The following is a 21,273-nucleotide window of genomic DNA, read 5'->3' on the forward strand; positions in this document are numbered from 1 at the left end:
GTTTACTTAAAATCAAAATCTCGCTTTGTATATAAATTATTCACGTTTATATATGTATTTTTTTTTTATATTTTATCTAACATGTAGCGGTGTACTTGCCTCCATGAACATCATATATGTGGCAATCACATTTTTAAGAAGTAAAATTGGATTATAGTAATATGACAAGTATATTTACTTTTATCACTATTTCATAATTTTATGATAATAATTTTATTATTAAGTAAATAATTTATTTCCTTAAACCTTTTTAATTAGTAAATAGTACTCCTATTTCTTATTGATATACTTTGTCTGAATCACAACTTTATGTAGTATAATGATTGAGCTAGTCAAACGCCAAAATTTTGTTATGTTTGTTAGAGTTGAATAAGTAATACACAGATCAAGAAGAATTATCTGTACGATGAACTAGCTATAAATAGAGCACATGCAATATCTATATATCTATTTGAATCATACAATACAATATCTATACACAGTTTTATACAACTAGTATTGATTAGTCGAGAAGTAAATAGGTATTTTACGACCATCGGTAGAGAAAGATGTCCAGTCACATCGGGTTGATACACGCCACAGCTTCGCTCGTCGCCACCCTTTTCGTGATCACCTCATCCGCATCTTCTCCTGTGTGTGATTCTTATGTAATCGAGTTTGTTTAATTTTTATGATCATGGTGACCTTTAATTGTTTTTTTGACGTAGGATTGTGTTTACACACTGTATGTGGAGACGGGATCAGTGGTGAAAGCAGGGACCAACTCGAAAATCAGCGTGACGCTGAGCGACTCGAGCAAGGCCTCGGTTTGGATCCCGGACCTCAAGGAATGGGGCCTCAAGGGCCCAAAACACGACTACTTGGAGAGGGGAAGTGTCGATGTTTTCACGGGCCTCGCGCCCTGCATCGGGGCCCCCATTTGCAAGATCAATATCACCTCTGATGGCGCCGGGTCCCACCACGGCTGGCTCTGTAACTCCGTGGAGATCACCTCCACGGGGCACCGCATGGGCTGCAGCCAGTCCATTTTCTACGTGGACCAGTGGCTCTCCAGGGATGCGCCGCCCTACAACTTGTCGGCTGTTGTTAACGGCTGTGGAGATTTTGCGGCCCGGAAAAGTGTTGGCCCATTTGTTTTCGCGAGGCCCATTGGATCTGTTTCTGCGGCTGCTGCAAAGTGAAGTGCGATGAGTTTTTATATTGTTCTAGTGAGATTAAATTGATCGAACAAGGCTTTGTTTTCCGTTTTTCAAGTAAATAAAATAGAGTTTGTTTGCTTGCAAAATTTAAGTCAGTCTACTATTTTTTCTAGCTCACATGTAAAAAAAACTGAAATAGTCAAGTTTAGTTTGAATAATAGTATTATTAACATACATGACATGACACTACTATAAAAAAACACATCTAAGGACGCTTTTAAAGTTAATTCGGGACACTATTTTTTGTTTCTAAATATTTCACCGACGCTTTAAAAAGCGTCCTTATTGGTAGCGTGCCAAATTAAAATAAATACGCAATTAGCAAGCATCGGTGAATTAATTTGAAGACACTTTTAAATTGCGTCTTCAACATATTTTCCAACGCAATTCATAAAAGCGTCCTAGTTTTCACATCCTTACTAACATTAAGACACTATTAAAAAGTGTCCCGAAATTTACTTGAAAGTGTCTCCAATTAAACAATCAAAGATATGTCAATTAGATATATAATATATTATATACAATATACAATATACAATTGTGAATTTGAAGTATATGTAAGTAATGACCTTGATGGTGGTTTTCTTTTTTATTTTTTCATGGGTTCTTTATATGAGCATAGTCCACAAAAGTATATGTTAGTAATGAACACGATACCATCTCTGTCTTCCGACGTCAATGACGACTATGATCGAGGAGTTTTGCAAGGAAGCTAAGAGATAAATGAATATGGGAGACAAGAACATTTACTACTTGCATTAATTGATTGTAATGCGTGTTTTTATTGTTTATTTTCATGTCAATATGGCATATTCACTACACTAAGCTAACTAACCTCCTAACTAATTAGTGTAGCCGATTCGCATTGAAAGCAACAAAATGCTACTATACACCTAATAATCTAATTGGTATTCGATTTCCTAAATAAAATAATATTTCCTTCATTCTAACTAAGTTGAATCGTATTCCTTTTTGAGATGTTCAAACTAAGTTGAGTCATTTCTTTTTTTGACTAAAAACAAAACATTCATTCACTCTTACTTTATTCCATTACCTATTTTACTCTCTTTATATCTTTCCTACTTTATTCCTCTATCTTACTTTTCAACACAATTTCTTAATCTCCGTGCCCAAAAGTTTTGACTCAACTTAGTTAGGACGGAGGGAGTACTAAGATATAATATAGGATTGAGTTGTGAGATTATTTTAGTCATATAGGGATTAGCTATGACTAATTATTCCACCACTTTATTCTTCTTTTACTTAACTCTGCTTAAACAAATTTTTTAATCTCCGTCTGAAAGAAACACCTCCATTACTATGGAACAGTCGAGTATTATGTTGGTTCATGATATTGAACCTCATTACTTAATCTAAGATGGATATCAGGGATAATTAGTCATTGTCAACCCCTTCTACTAAATAGTCTCACAACTTAATCTTAGATTATACTATCTTCTTGATAAAAGGAAAAAATGATGAAAGTTTTTCTTATCCTCTTCCTTTTCTAAAAAAATAAATTTTTGATGTCAATACTCCATAGTAGTAGTTGCGTATTTTTGGGAGAATTTGAATATTGAAAAAAAGGGGTTTCCCAAAGTCTGAAGATATCATTTTAAGATCAAATAAATTTTGGTTTCTCCCAAAATATTTGATCAAAAATTGAAGATTTACTACAATATGTTGATAAAAAGATTGTACAAAAAAAGAATCGATCGAATTTGAAGAAGACGAACCGCCTCTTAAAGAAACGGTTATTGGGAATTCAAAAAATAACTAATTTTCAAAAGGTTTAAAATTTAAATTGTTTTTGTTTAAATTACATTTGATGAATTTTTAACGGGGGGCCGCCCCCGACCCAAGGCCCCCGACCCCTTATTCAAGGGGGCCCCCCAACATCATAATGAATTCAAATAAAAAGATCTCTCCCATCTTAAATGATGTATCATTATAATAAAACTTCAACGTTTAAACCATATCTAAAAAATTTCCAAACCGTATAGGAACAATAATCTATTTCGCCAATGGTTTATAGGGGGAACCCCCTCCCATCCATTGACAGGCAATTTTTTTTTCCCCTAGCCCCGAATTTTTATTAATTCCATTTTATCCGTTTTTAGTTAATTAAAAAATTTTTCAGCTTTTGGAAAATTTTATTTTTAACTCTACTATAAATTCTATATATTGCTACTATTTTATCTAATAAACCAAACGACACCTTACTAATTTTGTCAAGTTTCTCCCTTTGCATTACCATGTTTTGGTTATTTCCACTCTCAATTAAACCCCACCCGGTGCAAATTTTGTTCTCGGTTTTGGGGATACGGGTCCCCACCCAAAAAATTTTTTTTCCCAAAAAAAAATTTTGGGGTTTGGGGATGGGTTTTTGGGAGTTAATTTTTAATTTTCAGATTTAGGGCTCAAAACCCAAAACCCACTAATTCAATTAAACCCGATTAATTATGATTGTAATTAAAATTTTTATTTAGTAAGGCGGCCCGTAGGGTAAATTTATTTTTTAAACCCCATTTAAACTTAGGGTAGTAGAATCGTAACGAAAAAACTAAAACATTAAAATTGAAAGTTTAAACTTTTAATAATAGTCAATATATAAAAGAAAGTTAAGAAGAAGAAAAAAAAAATGAAAAAATGAGATAGAAGTTTATTTTATAAACTTTTTTTTTTAATAAAACTAAAAAAAACGTTTTTTTTTAAGGGAAGAGAAATTTATTTCGCCCAATATTTTATATAAATAGAAAAATTTAAAATTTTAGTAATTTTTTAAAACCGAAATAGCGAACACGTTTGCGTATGGGGACCCGTTAATCATCATTTTGAATGGATTTTTTTTAAAATTTTTTGGGAATTTTTTGGTTTTGGGTACCCATGGGTATCCGAATTTGCGGCTACTCCCCCCATCGGACTCGCTACTCCTTTTTATAGAGATAAGTTTCTTTTCAAAATTATTTTATCTTTCCCAAATTTATATCCCCACTCACGGTTAAGTAAAACTAATAATTAGACTGATACAACTAAGTTATTCAAACATTTTTTTACGTTTCTTTAAAAATTATAATTCAAACCGAATGTGAATGTGAGTTCTGTTATAAAAAAGGTATAAATAATTATATTAATATTCATTGCTGACAGAGCGGTATGAAGATTAATTTAAAAGTAGTACAGTTAAAACATGATTAATTAATGAGTTTCCTTCTCTACCCCTTTTTTCAATTCCGAGATAACTTCCTAAACACTTCCCGTCTCCCCCCTCAATTCCGAGATCTGAGCTACCTTCTTCCTTTGGCTGCTTTTACCGAATTCGAAACCCCCAATTTCAACGAGCACTTTCAAGGTGCTGCCAGGGGCCATTTATGGATCCGACCCTCCCCAAACGTCCAAAAAGGGTCTGCGCTTCATTGTCATACGCATTCTTAATTAAGTGGTATTATTATCTGATTTTTTTCTGTTTGTGATTTCTCAGGTTCATAAATAGTTCCAAAACCTCAAACTCAAATCCGTTTCAACTGCAATGTACTCTTAACAAACCTCCACAACCGGCTTGTATTTCCATTTTCTATGTATAATTCTCAAGACTGATGTTGGAATGAACTTTGCAGTGGCGATGATGGCGGAACGCAGCGATTCCCTGCCCGCGGAGTTTCCGAAATTCTCTCTCCTATTTACTTTTTTTTCGCTCTCCAATTTTGTCTGCCGATTAAGGAAAGATAAATTATCAGAATCAATTATTTCGTTTTGAACTTGAGGGATTTTAGGAACACAGCTGTGGTCTTGTTGCACTTTCCCTACTCACATAATCACATGAGCTTGCTTCTCATTGACATTGTAATTAAAGGTTTTGAATGATTTATTTATTGCAAAATTTAAGAGGGATAATTCTCTACCGCTCTACCATGATGAACTTGCGGGAAAAACTTTTACACTATAAGTTACTTATACAAGTGCTTTAGTAATTACTACAGAGAATATTTAATTTAGCTGAAGAATTAAATTGAGATTGACAGAAAATGTTAAGAAACTTAGTTGTATGATCAGACTACTTTTCGTGTTTATTTAATCTTTTGCTGAATGGTTTCTGGTTAGAACAAGGATCTGTTTTCTTGATTTAGTTTTATGTGCATGATTCACCCTGAAACCAATTACAACAGGGACTAGTTACATTCGTGTTAAATCTCTTAAAATAGATGAAAATTTGGGTTTTGATATGGTTGTGTACATATATAGGATAGAACCATTTTTTTGCTTTTCAATGTTATATGGCTTCCTCCTTAATCATATCATATTGTTGCAATATGTTTGCTTCCAGTGGATTTTCATCTTTTGGTTTGAGTAGATATGTTGCAGTGATTAAACTTTTTGCAGCCCTTTGCATTGCTATAACATGGGAAAGATTGTAGTCCTAGCTTATCAATGTATTTCTGAGGTAATTATTGCCTGATAGATGTTTCTGACTGCTTCAATTTCCCAATTTGTAGGGGCATCTAGCAAAGCCGGGAGTAAAAGTGGAGAAGAAATGTAATCTCTTTTCTGAAATCTCGTTAGGTTGCAGTTAATATAATTTTTAGTTGTTTAATATGGGTGCCACTTTGTAAATTTATTTAATGACAAATATTAGCTGGTGCTATTGGGTATGGCCTTTGCCTTTGTAAATGAGAAACGTAATTATTTGTTTTGTACAGGATAGAGAAACATAAACCTATTAGTATAGCAATTTTTATCAGGTTTCAGACAGTATTATGGTATTTTTGTTATGTCTCATTATGAAACTATGTTTGAATTTGAAACCACAGCTCCAGTGCAAGTTGCCTTTTCACACGAAGTTGAATCAAGTACCATAACAGGCTCAAGCAGACAAAGGCAAAGGGCTGATGATGGAAGTTCTTCGGCCTACTCAGAAGCATCTACCACCGGCGAAATGCAAGATTATTTTACTTCTACATCCTCTGCAAGAACACAAGACGTCACTGACAATATTGTTGATGAAACTGGTGGTGCTACTGTGAAGAAGAAGAAGAAGAAGAAGAAGAAGAAGAAGAAGAAGAAGAAGAAGAAAGAATATCGAGCCCCTTGGGTAAAGACAATTTTCTTAATCCTATCCCTTTTCCAAACTATATGGAGAAAAATACTGAGGTTGAGCTTATGTCTTCAACTTTGTCCGCAGGATTATAATAGTTTGTATCCTACTGAACTACCTCTTAGGAAACCTCATTCTGGAAACCCAGGTATCTCTCTGATGTATTACAATGAAGAGCTTTTTAGTACCCATTTTATTGAGGAACAGTATGGGGCTGCAGGGGATCTGGGTGGTCCCACTAATGAAATGCTTTTGTGAAGGAAAAATATAATAAATACAATCAGATTAGGATAGCTAAAATAACTTGATTCTTCAACCTTATAGCCTGTCTTCTGAGTTTTGTAAATTAAAATCTACCATGTGGCAATAATAGTAATTCTTTTCTGTTTTGCTTCCTCCAGAAATTCTTGATAAAGCTGAATTCGAGGATGCTAAGGAGTATGATGAAAAATCTCTAAATTCTGCTTCAATTCTTGGCTTGCTGGTCAGTATTATATTTGATTTAATATTGAACATGTTTGTTCGTGTGTCTCCTTGTAAATGTAATTATAGATATCCTCCTCATCTTTTGATATTAGATTTCTGATTTTCGGTCCATTTTGCTTCTTTTCATTCACAGGAAAAAGACGATACACCTAGGATGCTTGTTTTCAAGTTTCCTCCCAATCTTCCTGTAGGCAGAGCACCAGGATATGCCAACAGGAGAGAAACAGATGATAACTTGAGAGCAGTAGAAAAATCAGTGAAAATCGGGAAAGGAAAGGAGAAAGTAATGGTTGGCAGTGTTGCAAAATCTTCTGGCAACTCTCATGGCATAAAAGAGAAAGAAATAGCTGGAAGCTTCATAATGAGTGGTTCCCCACGTAAAAAAGACACCAGTTTGGAGGAGTTTCCTGAGGGATACATGGGCAAGATGTTGGTCTACAAAAGTGGTGCTGTTAAGTTCAAGTTAGGAGATATCATGTATAATGTGAGTCATTTTTACCCTGCTTCATGCTTTTGTACTTTCCTAATCCTGTTTCTGTTGACACATCATTTCTGTTGGAATTCATGCTTACTAATTTTCTGCCCTGTCCTGGAAACTGTATTGCGTGCTAGCCATTTTCTGCTGGACAAACTGTATAGATTAACTGAAGGACATGGTTTCAGGAAACCCTTATAGACAACATTTTAGCTTTAATTCATTTAAAGCTAATTACCAAATACCAATAGAAATAGCGTTATAGCCATAAGTAAGCTTCAGTTTTCCTATTTATATTAGGCTCAAAGTTATGAAGTATTTTCTCCATTTTTATCATAACAGCAACTTCTGCATTGCCCTCCTATGTTATCATAACAGTCACGAATCGTGACTGTAGGTTTAGCTGAATGAACTTGATCTTAGCCAATGTAGACTCAAGTGGTCAGGATGACATGTTTTCAGGGCTGTGTGGGTGTTTTATTCTGGACATAAATAAATACCGGTTATAGTTGCACCGTAATCTATTTGTATCTTTTCAAAATTGATCCTATCATCTGTAACATTATGGCATGGCTTGCAGGTTTCTTCTGGTACTGCCTGCACTTTCCATCAAAATGTTATGGCGGTCAACATAAAGGATAAACGGTGCTGTGATTTGGGAGGACCAGACATGACAGCTATTGTGACTCCCAACATCGACTCCCTGTTAAGTAGCCAGATGGATTGATTTGGATTAGCAGTGCCGTAGTCCTTAGCAACTATATGCAGATCCAAGTAGCTAACTTGCGTTCGTGATGCATGACCAAGACATACAGCTTCACGGGCGTGTAGATTTGATTGTACAAATGTGTAGCATGGCGCAGATATATTGTTGCATCATTTTGTAGGAGTTATCACTATTCTGAATTACCTATTCTGCAAAGTTCTCATCTCTCGAGTCTCAACCGTCTCGTAAGTAGGTTCAGGTGAGTATGTTTAAGCTGAAAAACAAAAAAATAGTACAATGAAAACTAAATCCAGATTTAATGATGATAAGTTGAAACCAGTAGAGATACAAGAACAAAATGGAGGTGCGGGGAATCGAACCCCGGACCTTTCGCATGCTAAGCGAGCGCTCTACCATATGAGCTACACCCCCAAACTAAACCTTATTTGTATGATGCTTTGTGATACCGATTTTTTGTAATGAATATCCAAACTGTCCCGAATTATCTGGGACAGAGTGAGTAATAAATAATGCATGGGAAATGAGCGTGAAAAAGAGTCCATGGAAGCAAAGAGAAACGATAAAGAAGGGTTAGTTTCCAGGTTTGATATGCACAAAAAATAAGAAATGAAATATGTCTTATGAGTCTATGACTCTTATCTCACCAAGGAGTAAAATGACTGTCTAACGCTTCTTAAATACGGATTATGAAAATAAGGGGAAAACGATCATAATTAGCTTAATAAATGAACCAACAAAAATCTAAATAAAAAAGAGCTCACTTGAAGAGAAGCAATATTTTTTTCTGTAGTGTATTTTTTTATCTGTATTATATCCAAAATCACATGCACTATGGTATTGGTATCAATATGTCATAAATAACGTGGAAATTTAGTGTCATAATCCTTGACAATGAGCTTTGGCTTTCAAGCTTACCCGAGATGGATTAGGTAACTTGCATAGTTGCATCTTTAATTTCGTCAACAAAAGCCAAATTACCAAGTTTGAATCCATGATGCAGTTCTTTTGCAATAACGTGATTATTTATTTAGGATTAAGTACTTTAGTTGTAGGGGTGGTTATAACTCATGATCATAAGATTATCCATGTAGAATTAAGGTATAAGATTCAATCTCATGGCTCAAACACAATTCATATTCAACTATGAAAAACAATCTTGCAAACCGAATGGTCCTATGTGTCTTATTTGATCCAAGTTTCGCACATATTAACAAAAGTCTTAGTAAATTTGGAAACGTCAAAAAAATACTCCCTCCGTCCATGAAAAATAGGACACTTTGTGAATGACACGAGTTTTAATGTAGAATTGGTAAAGTAAGAGAGAATGGAAAAAAATTAGAGAGAAGTAGTGTTAGTGGAATGTAGGATCTATATTGTTAGTAAGAGAGAAGGAAAAAAGTAGATAGGTTGTTGAAAACCTTCCTTTTTGAATGTGTCCTATTTTTACGTGGACAACAAAATAGCAATGTGTCATATTTTTCGTGAAGAGGGAGTACTATTTGTTGGGAAATATTGTTACAATTAAGTGTTTTAATTGATACCAAAACCTCAAATATTATAAAACCTATAATGAATTTTAGTTCAAATAAGGTCCCTCTTGATATGATATAATGAAATGCTGGTAGAATGGATTGAATGTAGGAATAGAATGCAAATAGGAATGAAATGACATATTCTTTTACATTTCCTTTGAACTTTCATTCCATTCCGTCTATATTCCATTATACTATTAAATATAAGTATGCTTAGTTTTCTGCCTTGGCTACCAACTTTGGGCGCACTTAAGGTTGTTTTAATACTCCTCCGTCCCGCTTTATGAGTCCATTGACTTTTCACTCGTTTTGTAAAAATGATAATAAATATTTAAAGTGGAAAAATAGTAAAGTAAAAAAGAGAATAATGTATATAAGACTCTTCTCTATATTATTCTCTTTTACTTTATTATTTCTCCACTTAACTATTTATTATCATTTTTACAAAACAATGCGAAAAGTCATTGGACTAAGCGAGACAGGAAGTATTTAATTATACGGTATTGAAACATCATGGTTTTACAAAGACATTGGTTTCGAATAGAGAACGCATATTTTCTATTGTTATCTGGAATGATTTGTTGAGACTCGTGATGCAAAACATATAGAGAAAACACACTAAACGGAGAAGTAATTAGAGAAACCCTAGTTTTCGTGAAACGAAAAATATTATTATCAAAATCAAGCTAGTCCAAGGACAAAAAAAAATTATATTTATAAGCGTCTAGAAACCTAGAAATTCAAAAGGAAATAAAACACAAAATAGAAAATTAAAACTAAGTCGAAAAAAGCGATGGCGTCGTTTTCACCCTAAACAATGTCGGATGGCCAAAATCCATCGTCCGTCATTGCGACAATGTCGCGTTGCTTTCCCTCAAATCGCGTTTCACATGCACCGTGCGAATTTCAAGTCATTTTGACACCGAAGGTTTCGCGATTTCTACGTTCGAACGCAGCACTCAATGATACTAAACGCACTTCACAATAACTTATCATCCCCAATCGGATGGCTAGGGCGTAGTTTGAAAAGAAGTGAGTGCAAAAAGATGCGACTCGGCTATGAGGGAATGAAGGGAGTGCTAAGTTTTCGATATATAGCGGTATACTTCCTCTATCCTATAAAAATATGTGTATTTTCCACGTCCACTGTCCCATAAAAATATGAGCAATTTTATTTATGGAAATTTGTCCTCAACTTACTCATATGGAGTATATCAATTTATTTACAATTTAAACCACCATGACTCATCATTACAAATCATTAAACACTTAATGTAGATCCCACTAACACTACTTTAAATACTCTTCACCTTCTCTTTCTTATTTTACCAATTTTACAATAATTTTAAGAATTCTCGTGTTATTTTAAATGCATATATTTTTATGCAACGAAGGAGTATAAAAATTCATATCAAAAAATTTCACCAATGTACTATCTTGTAGTGAAAAATTTTGGTATACCCAAAAAATTTGTACGTAGTATATTTGAGTACTCCCTAACGTCCCAAGATAAGCCCGTCGTATTCCTTTATGTGATGTCTCATTATAAGTAAGTCATTTTTATATTTAGCAAAAAATTATCTCTGTTACTTTATTCTCTCTTAGTTTTAAAAATATAAATATTATAATTTTATAAATAATATATATATCAAAAAATATATATTTATTAAAGGTATATCACGCAAAATTACGGTATATACCGTAATTTACTTACATACGTAATTGCGGTATGATGCGGTATACCGTGGTATATGCAAAATCCATACCTTTACCGTACCTTAATCTACACGGTAAAGGGATCATACCGTACCGAAAGTGCGGTATACCAAAATTCGGTATTTTCGGTATTTTTCGGTACGGTAAGTGCGGTATTTCGATATTTCGTTATGTTTTGCCAGCCCTAAGTATGATGAACACAGTAAGTCTATCTTCCAGTTGCCATCCACCACTGTATATAAACTAAAGTGAAACAAAGAGAATATATTTTGTGCATACTCAAATGTGCAAATACTACTAAAATTTTAATTGAGACATGAAAGTATTATTGATGGTTTCGGACCCGAAATAAGTCAAACAAGGGAATTGGATGAGCTAATATGTATACAAACCGAAATAATAGGCTAATTACTGAAATTATGAATAAACTCAAAAAAATTAGATTAAAAATAGAAAAATGCGGTGAACGTGGATCGAACACGTGACCTTCAGATCTTCAGTCTGACGCTCTCCCAACTGAGCTATCCCCGCACATGTTTGTTTTTGCAGAACTAACATATTTAAACTGGTACATCTTTTGTAATACTATTAGTTTTTAATTTTTAAAAGTATCATAAGTATTTATCTTTGGGAGCACTGTAAGATGAAGACGAGGAGTTACATGCATGCTTGACTGTATATAACACTAGTAAATAGAGAGTTAATAAGTGGAGACATCGAATTGAAAATTTCAATATTCGAGTTCTACTCCATTAAAGAACGAATAATTATTGAACAATAATAACTTGATTAGTTCGTTGCATCCATACTCTTAGGTGTGTTTTTATATTTCTTAATCCATCTATGAGAGTGAAGGTGGTACTTATGCCGAGTGCAGCATTTTCACTATAGTCTTGCTCCACATCACAATTGGTGCATGTGAATTGCAAACATACATCACTTTGCTACTTATAGTTATTGGTACAACACAATATTTGAGCTCAAGCTAGAAAATTTTGGGTCCCAATTTTCTTGAGTTGGTCTGAAGAAATAAAATCAATTGTGCTCATAACTAAATGAATTTACATGTGAGACATTTCTTTTGGGCACAAATTTTTAGGAGTGAAAAAATAGAGAGAAAAAGTAAGAGAGAGATAGAGTGTTGTTTTTTCCATGAAAGGAATACTCTCACTTGTTATGGGATTGAGGGGTACAACAGTTTCAAATCCTCATGGAAAAAGGTGACATTAGTTTTCACCGCTGCATTCCTATTTTTTTCGTTGTGTGGATGTTTGCATTTGTGGGCTGCTAATGTTTGATGAGCCATTGAAGAAGACTTTCCAGTTTTGGCAATTTGCTCTAACTGTTCTGTTTTCAGTTTAGGGTCAACCTAATTGTGAAAAGAAAGGATATTAAATATTGGTGATGAATTAAAATCTGTAGTATGTAATTATGGGTAAGAACAAGAGACATGGTGAGATTTATGTTTCAAACGCCCATAAAATGCTTTGGCTTTTAGATTTGACATTTGAGTATATCTCTTATACTGGTTCAGGAGTTTTATAATACTATCGTCTATCTACACTTGACAAAAGTCATATGAGAAGTGGCATTTCTTCAATCCTTGTGCAGAACATTCTGTCAACCATTACTTCCTAATGAAGTTTTAATCTCCCTTTTCAGATTCACTATTATATTTAATCACACATCCAAATGAATGAGTATAGACATCGTGTGATATTGGTGAGTTCAAGCACTTGAGAATGAGCATCTGTTAACATGTACTAATATGCATATAAGTTATAACAGTTTATTTATCTTACTTGTGATATATGGCCGTATGCAACAAAGAAGTTAGGCACATGCGTCAAGAATCTGGACATGACTGGTCTAAAGTTTTCTGCAATGAATCAGCTCAGAGTATGTTCAAAGTCTATTCGAAAGTATTCATGTTGTAATCATACAATTTTTTTGGCCAGTCAGACTGAGCAAATGCATTTTAATCAGGGTATATTTAGCACGATTGAAAACACTGTAAAACAGAATTAATATTTTCATTAAACTTTACAAATAAAAAAAGATCCATGAGAAGTCTATTGAACGACTAAGAGCAACTCCAAGAAAAAGGTAAATAGAAAAGGTATATCATGTTTATCCTTCTCAAAAAGTGTAATATCCAGTTTCAAAATACAACCAACTCCAAACGAAAGGGTATATTGAAAAGGTAAATGATTATATCCTTAAATATATTAACCAATAATCTAAACATAGAATATTAAATATTAAACAATACATTTATCATATAATATAAATTATAAAGTCTTAAAAAATATTTAAAATATAAATCAGCCGTTAACTAATTAAATATAAAGGCAGATGCCTTCTCTACATGAACCCAATTATATATTTAACAAATAATATAAAGTAACTAATAATTTAAAGTGTTAAAAAATATTAAAAACATAATTCAACCGTAAATTAATTTTTCTGTTGACGTTTTGTTGCCTTTTTCTCTTTTACCTTGTCTTTAATGGAGAGGTAAAGATACCTTCTCAATGGGAAAAGGTATAATACCTTGCCATATACCTCTTTCCTTGAAAAATGTTTTTTCCATAAAAAAAGAAAAGCAAATTTGGTAGTGGTCATAATTTGCATTCCTAAATAATAATGCGAAGTTAAACAACTAAACAGTACTCATGCGTACATCTGAAAAACCATTCAAACACTCAACCCTCCCATTGTTCAATTCGATAGTGCATGAGAGTAAATAGACAAATAAAGTCTTTTACTGTTTTCTAAGCTTAATAATACCAATGCATGCCTGGAAAGAGCATGTTAAATCAGCAACCGAAACAACAATCTGCACAGGAAACGAAAGGTCTCCGAATCTGGAGGGACTATTTACTTCTTCCACTATTAAAAACAGAGTGCGTGATTGCAGAAAAACTGGATTTCATTAGTCTTTGTTTTTTTCCACAAACACTAGCTAGCAGGATGTCTGATGCTACCAAGTTCTCGTTGAAAGTGATGGTTAATAAACAGAAAAATAAGGTGTTTTGCCGAAGCTGACCACAATTTCGTCGACATTGTTTGCTTCTTGACACTGCCGTTGGGAAGAATCATCAAACTTTCCAAAACCCACAAGCCAGCCCCCCATCAAGTTTAAACCCAATATGTCCCAAACTTAGAAGCTCTTGACACCCCCCATTTCTGGACAGAGGAGGCTAAGAAGGCTCTTCTCATCCCAACTAGCTCATCCGAACCAAATACAGCTTGCTCAAACTGGACATCCCGGTTCTCCACCCCCAATATTTCAAATGTAGCAAGTGCCCTAACAGTGGAAAGGGGCCAACAAAAAACCCCAAACAGGCAGTGGTGGAGTCTACATACTAATAAATCATCTTTCATAATATGATATCTGAAAATACTCCCCAATGATAAAGGATACTCCAAGACTATCTCCTTTCTTGGCATTGGTGGAACCGAGCAATCAACATGGTTTGGGTTCAATGAGGTGAATAACTCAATCTTGCTCCCCCTTTTTAACCATATTTGTTGTAACTACTTATTTCCATTTGTTTTAGATTATGAATTGTGAATTCCGACATCCCAAAGCCCATTGTCAGAATTTTTCTGAATCAAACAGGAAAAATGAACTACTTGGTACCCAAACCAGAGATTGCAATGGAACAAAATCCCAACTCGAAGAACATAAGTTTGAAAGTGATGACACAAAAGTCCACAGGTAAGTTTTTGTATGCTCTTGCTAAGGAAGACTTTGTCGAGTTTCTGTTTAGTTTTCTGAATATTCCACTGGAGGAGTGGAGCACCTTTTGTTAGTAGCACTTGTGTAACGGCCATAGACAACTTGCACCGCAGTGCATCCTATCTCATAGACGATGGGCATTTCAAGAGTGTAGATACGAAAACAAGCTGATCAAACCGAATGTGGTTCATGATTGTGTTTCCAAAAACCATATTTTTCCCCTCACACAAGAAGCCACGCCTAATTACTCGTGGCTTTGCACTCACAAATTTCCCCATGGCAAAGGTAGTTATGTTGAAGGACAGCGAACTTATCAGGTGAAAGATGACTTAACTGTCGCTAGCTATTCTTTCACCTCGGTTCTTCTAGCATCCTCGAGCAGGAAATACTGATATCTGATGTTGAAGAAGTGGAGGTGCAGATAGGATTGAAAGAGGTAATGCAGTTTGATTAAGATGGCTTATTGTTTGTGTTTATGTTTTAGTACATATATAGGTTGTGATGGAGTTTGTTGGTGCAGGCTTTGCGCATATTGAAAGCCTCTCTTACATCCACTTCAGTTCTCACTAATGCTCTGCTAGAAAAAATTCACGTCAACAAACGAACAACCTAAGAGAGAGTCTGAATCTTGATGTTGGGTGCAAGTATTGAAGAGGGTTAAATATCTTGAATATAAATTGAAGAAATAAATTTGTGTGATGATATTTTTTTCAATTAAGTTGTACTTGTACTAGTTACTTGTTAAATTGAACATGTACTTTAATGGACTCAATCGTGAAACCATATAAATGATTGAAATTAATTTAATAATATAAAAAACTAACCTGATCAGTTTTAAATCCGGTAAATCATTTATTCCAGATAACAGGGTTATATATTAATATTATATTTAGATGTATATTAACTTATATCCAGATTACGAAAACAGATCTTTGTCAGAACAAGGCTTATCAAGGTAGAAATAGTCCAGAAAAATCTTTCTTGTAATAATTTATTTATAAACGGATTATTAGGAGTAATCTAATCCCACTGTTGGGTAACGAGTAAAATGTGGTTTAACAGAACAAGGAATCTATTATTAATAACAAGAATCCGACCGTTGGGTTAAGAATCAAAAATAGTTCTACAGAAAAAGGGTTCTATTTTCTTTTCAAGTAGACGTTCACTAGCAAAAGATCTGGGCTTTGAGTAACATTCTTGAACGTTTTGTAATAGGGGTTTGAGTCCATATTCTTGTGAATTTGGATTCTCGAATCTCGATTCAGTCCAGATAGTTTTTTAAAACAACTAAAATCCGGAAATCTAGATTTTATTTAATAACTATTGGAGTATATTTTAAATAAATATTTTATTAAAAGAAAATATATTATGTTAATATTTTGACCTAATATATATAACAATTTTATATATGTTCAGATTTTTTGGAATTTTTTGTCTTTTTCAAATTTTATGATATTTTGATTTGGTTCGGATTAATATACTACTCCCTCCGTCTCATAGTAGATGTCACACTTGGGAGATGACACGGGATTTTAGGAGATGTTATTTTGTGTGTTAAGTGGTGAGAGAAAATATAATTTTATAATTAATGCGAGAAGGAACTTTTTCCAAAAGAGAAAATGTGACATCTTTTGTGGGACAAACTAAAATGGAAAGTGTGACTGACCTCTACTATGAGACGTAGGGAGTATAAATTTTGGATTTGAAATTCAGATGATCCGAATGTTCATCCCTAAATATTCTAACTCAAACATTTAAAAATATACTAAAGTAGAAGGGAAGGAACGATGAATAGATTACTTTAATTACTTTCACTTGAATATAATAAAACCAATTATTTGTGTATAATAAAATTATAAATGAGAATATACATACATATAAATACTAGATTTAATGGATACAGATTTATGTCCGGTTGGGATAAGATAGACATAGTTTGATTGAACAAAGATTCATTGAGAAAGAGATTCATTGAGAAAAAAAAGATTCAGTGATAAATTAGTAAAGTATATATATATAAGGATAATGAAACAATACAACAGGTATTCCACAATTTTTCCAAGTGACATACATCCATTCCATTCTCCCTGTTCTTCGAGTTTGCATCAGTCATGGGCGGCGACATCGCCGGAGACAAATATCAGCCTCCGGGAAAGCTTCCTCTACACAACTTCGAAGTCGAAGGTAGGCTTACATACTTGAAATTTAATGATAATAATGGTCGAGCTACTAAAAATCAGTCACAAATTATAATTATAATTTAACAAAAATAAAACAAAAAACGCAGATGTTGAAGAGGCCGACGACTTCTGTCCGATCGAGCAGGTGGAGCTGACGGTGGCGGCGACGGACGATCCGTCGATGGCGGTGCTGACGTTCCGGGCGTGGTTTCTCGGGATAATATCGTGCGTGCTGCTTGCCTTCATGAACCAATTCTTCGGGTACCGGCAGAACCCCATAGGGATCGACTCGGTGGTGGCGCAAATAGTGACGCTGCCGATCGGGAGGTTCATGGCGAGGGTGTTGCCAACGACGACGTTTGTGGTTCCGTTAACGGGGTGGTCGTTCACGCTGAATCCGGGGCCGTTCACTATAAAAGAGCACGTGCTGATCACCATCTTCGCCAACTGCGGCGCCGGAGGGGTTTACGCGCTCAGCATTGTCACCATTGTGAAGGCTCTCTACCACCGCCCTATCAATCCGCTTGCCGCTTGGTTGTTGGTTCTCACTACTCAGGTCTACTTTTTCTCATTCTTTTATTATCCAATTAACTTTAAGAAATGAATTAGAAATGTAAAGATAGGATGGCTAACTTTCAGTTTTGTGATGTAAATTAAAGGACCATAATATAATACTAGTACTAAATTGCTATTTATTTTTCTTATAGTACTAATTTTAAATTTGTTGACATTTATAAGACTACAATTATTTTCAATAGATGCTTGGGTACGGGTGGGCTGGAATATTTAGGCGATTTCTTGTGGACTCTCCATACATGTGGTGGCCTGGAAAAATGACTTCCATCTCCCTTTTCAGGTAACTTAATAGTATTATGGATTAGCTCTGTTTGCTAAAGCGGATCTGATTTAAAATGTGCGTTCTTATCATGTTTTATGCAGAACAATGCACGAAGAAGAAGCACGAAAGAAGGGAGGGTTATCGCGGCAACAATTCTTCTTGATGGTGTTCGTGATAAGCTTCGCATACTACGTGGTCCCATCGTATTTCTTCCCACTCATATCCAACATCTCCGTGCTCTGCTACATCTGGAAGGACTCCATCTTGGTGCAGCAGCTCGGGTCCGGCCTGCAGGGCATGGGAATAGGCTCGTTCGCCTTGGACTGGGCCACCGCCAGCATGGTGACCGATCCCATCTCCACCCCCGGCTTCGCCATTGTCAACGTCCTCATCGGCTTCTTCCTAGTCATGTACGTCATGACCCCCATCAACTACTTCAACAACATCTTCGATGCCAAGAAATTCCCCTTCTTCACATCCCACACATTCGACAACATGGGCCACCGCTACAACATCAGCCGCGTCATCAACCAGGCCACCTTCTCCCTCGACATGGACGGCTACAATTCATACAGCAAGCTCCACCTCAGCACCTTCTTCGCCTTCAATTACGGCATTGGCTTTGCTAAACTCTCCGCCACCATTGTCCACGTTGCCTTATATCATGGAAAGTAAGTCATCACTGAATTTCTTTGTTTTGTTTTTTTTTTTTATGTTTTGGTTCTGACTTAATTAAGGATTTGATGTTGTAGAACAATTTGGGAGCTTTGGATCAAGACAAAGAGCAATATGAAGCTAGATGTGCACACGAGATTGATGAAGAAGAACTACGACTCTGTGCCGGAATGGTGGTTCCATATCATACTTATACTAGTGTTCGGCCTCTCTCTCTTTGCTTGTGAAGGCTTCGGCAAACAGCTTCAGCTTCCGTGGTGGGGGCTTATTTTCGCTTGCGTGCTCGCGTTCTTCTTCACTCTCCCGGTCGGCATAATCCAAGCCACAACCAGCATCGTACGCGCATATAACAATTTGTTAATTATAAGACCTTTTAAGGGGTTAGTAGCTCATTTCTAACAAACAGTGTTTCCTATTTTCAATTTATGCAGCAAATCGGGTTGAATATCATCACGGAGATGCTAATAGGCTACGTATACCCGGGGAGGCCGCTTGCAAACGTGGCGTTCAAGACGTACGGCTACATAAGCATGGCACAAGCCCTGAGCTTCCTCGCGGATTTCAAACTAGGCCACTACATGAAGATCCCGCCCAAATCCATGTTCGTGGCTCAGCTGGTGGGCACGGTGGTGGCCTCGTCCGTCTACTTGGGGACAGGGTGGTGGCTCCTCGACACGGTCCCCAACATCTGCGACGTGGCAGCGCTGCCGGAAGGGAGCCCCTGGACCTGCCCGGACGACAACGTGTTCTACAACGCGTCCATCATATGGGGAGTCATCGGCCCGATGAGGATGTTCACCAGCAAGGGAGTGTACGGGCTGCTGAACTGGTGGTTCCTCGTCGGGGCGGTGGCGCCGCTTCCGGCCTACTTCCTGAGCCGGAGGTACCCGGAGAAGAAATGGCTGCAGCTGGTGAATGTGCCGATTATCATGGGGACGGGGTCGATGCCGCCGGCGAGATCGGTGAGCTTCATAATGTGGGGAGCGGTGGGATTGTATTTCAACATATATGTGTATCGAGTGCACAAGCGGTGGTGGGCGAGATACGCGTATGTGTTTTCGGCGGCGATGAGTGCAGGGATTGCGTTTATGGGAATCTTGACTTACTTCGCGCTGCAGTCGTATGACATCTCCATTGACTGGTGGGGAATGGGAGCGGATGGTGGTGGTGGTGATAACTGCCCTTTGGCGTCTTGCCCCACCGCGCCGGGAATTGTCGTTAAAGGTTGCCCCGTCCACTGATTATTGCCTTTGCTTTTTTAATTATTTTTTGTTGTTATTTCCATATTTTTGAGTATTTAGCTTTTATAGAGTACCCACTATTTTTCAATTATATCAGTTTTTTTGACTTTTTATATTTCAAATTATTTTATTATATATTGTCATTGTATCAATGTTTTAAGAATCACAATAGTCAAAAAATTGGTCAGTAGTAATATTTATGCTTCTTCCCCCTTCTCGTTTTTCTTTTACTATTTTTGCAAATAGACCACATATTCCACTAACTCACTCCATCATATTATAATACAAAATTAATACATGAAAGCAATTTTGGCATATATACCACATATTTAGCTTACTCTCTTTATTCACATTTTAATAGTAGGAGTTCACATTCTACTAACTTATTCTACCACTTTTACTTACAAAATCAAATAATTTCTTAAAAATTCGTATCATTTATAAATGAGACTTCTAGTAAGGACATGAAGGAGTAATTTTTCAGATTTCATTTAGCCGGAGTGAATATGTGAATGTGACTTCGAGTGAAGAAGAAGAAGAAGAAGAAGAAGGTTTTGAGGTCGTTTCATAGAATATTGAAAATGAGTGAAGGGTAGAATTATACTCCCTCCCTTCGGCAAAACTTTTCGGCACGGAGATTAAGAAAAATTGTGTTAGGTGAGTTAAGTAAAGAGAGAATAAAATGCAAAATGAGAAAAGTAGAGAGATGAAGAGAGAAAAAAGTAAGAGAAAGTAGAGAATGTGAGAAAAATTGTGTTAACTTTTACTAAAAAGGAAAATGACTCTATTACTATGGAACGGACGGAAATGGAAAAACACCCCTATTACTATGGAACGGATGGAGTACTTTATTATGACTAAATAGGTTTCTCACTCTTCCGTCAAACAACGCATCATGTTTATCAAACAAATATGGAAGAAAATACTTTCTGGTTCATTTTCTTGATTTTATTCTTGGAAGCCCTTTTCTGGGTTTGGGTATCAAACACACCCTTATAATCAAATATCAGAGTGGTAATTAAGTCATGTGGAAGTATTAAATAAATTAAATAATTCATAAAGGGAAAAAGAAATGGGCAATTTGATAAAGTAAGAGAGATATGAGAAAAGGTAAGAGAGAGATGGAAAAAAATAGTAAAAATAGTGTTAGTGGATTCCATGGTCCATTTTATTAGTGGTTTGTAATTGGTTGAAATTTTTATATTTAGATTTGGTCTAATTTTTAGAGGGGCCTAATATGGTAAAACTTGTCTATTGTTTGAAAATATATGGAGTAAAAAAATTTTATACAAGAGCCTCTATAGTAATTTAAATCACCCAAAAGTACACTTTCAAAAAAAAGTCAGAAAATATGGCCGCTACTAATA

At 35.5% G+C, this 21,273-nt stretch overlaps 3 protein-coding genes and 2 non-coding genes across 5 annotated transcripts; 3 read left to right on the forward strand and 2 right to left on the reverse strand.

Moving 5' to 3' along the window:
- The first annotated feature begins 464 nt into the window (after positions 1-464).
- Positions 465-1,324, forward strand: LOC125211015 (PLAT domain-containing protein 3-like). Its single transcript, XM_048110686.1, has 2 exons — positions 465-632; positions 708-1,324. The coding sequence occupies exons 1-2, from the start codon at positions 549-551 to the stop codon at positions 1,179-1,181; spliced, it is 558 nt and encodes a 185-aa protein (XP_047966643.1). The 5' UTR covers positions 465-548; the 3' UTR covers positions 1,182-1,324.
- A 3,393-nt stretch (positions 1,325-4,717) lies between these two features.
- LOC125212341 lies at positions 4,718-8,183 on the forward strand. The gene is made up of 8 exons (XM_048112476.1): positions 4,718-4,730; positions 4,817-4,862; positions 5,693-5,732; positions 6,008-6,288; positions 6,379-6,439; positions 6,693-6,775; positions 6,911-7,261; positions 7,833-8,183. Exons 4-8 carry the CDS (start codon positions 6,133-6,135, stop codon positions 7,977-7,979), a joined length of 798 nt encoding a protein of 265 aa, XP_047968433.1. The 5' UTR covers positions 4,718-4,730; positions 4,817-4,862; positions 5,693-5,732; positions 6,008-6,132; the 3' UTR covers positions 7,980-8,183.
- Positions 8,184-8,317: 134 nt separating this feature from the next.
- TRNAA-AGC lies at positions 8,318-8,390 on the reverse strand. Its single transcript has one exon. It is a non-coding gene; the product is annotated as a tRNA-Ala (tRNA).
- A 3,295-nt stretch (positions 8,391-11,685) lies between these two features.
- Positions 11,686-11,758, reverse strand: TRNAF-GAA. Its single transcript has one exon. It is a non-coding gene; the product is annotated as a tRNA-Phe (tRNA).
- A 5,325-nt stretch (positions 11,759-17,083) lies between these two features.
- On the forward strand, positions 17,084-19,906 carry LOC125209596 (oligopeptide transporter 1-like). The gene is made up of 6 exons (XM_048109189.1): positions 17,084-17,156; positions 17,260-17,708; positions 17,911-18,008; positions 18,092-18,661; positions 18,743-19,001; positions 19,097-19,906. Exons 1-6 carry the CDS (start codon positions 17,084-17,086, stop codon positions 19,904-19,906), a joined length of 2,259 nt encoding a protein of 752 aa, XP_047965146.1.
- The last annotated feature ends 1,367 nt before the right edge of the window (positions 19,907-21,273 follow it).

This window comes from Salvia hispanica, chromosome 3 (genome assembly GCF_023119035.1).
Source record: "Salvia hispanica cultivar TCC Black 2014 chromosome 3, UniMelb_Shisp_WGS_1.0, whole genome shotgun sequence".
In the NCBI taxonomy this organism is placed as follows: Eukaryota; Viridiplantae; Streptophyta; class Magnoliopsida; order Lamiales; family Lamiaceae; genus Salvia; species Salvia hispanica.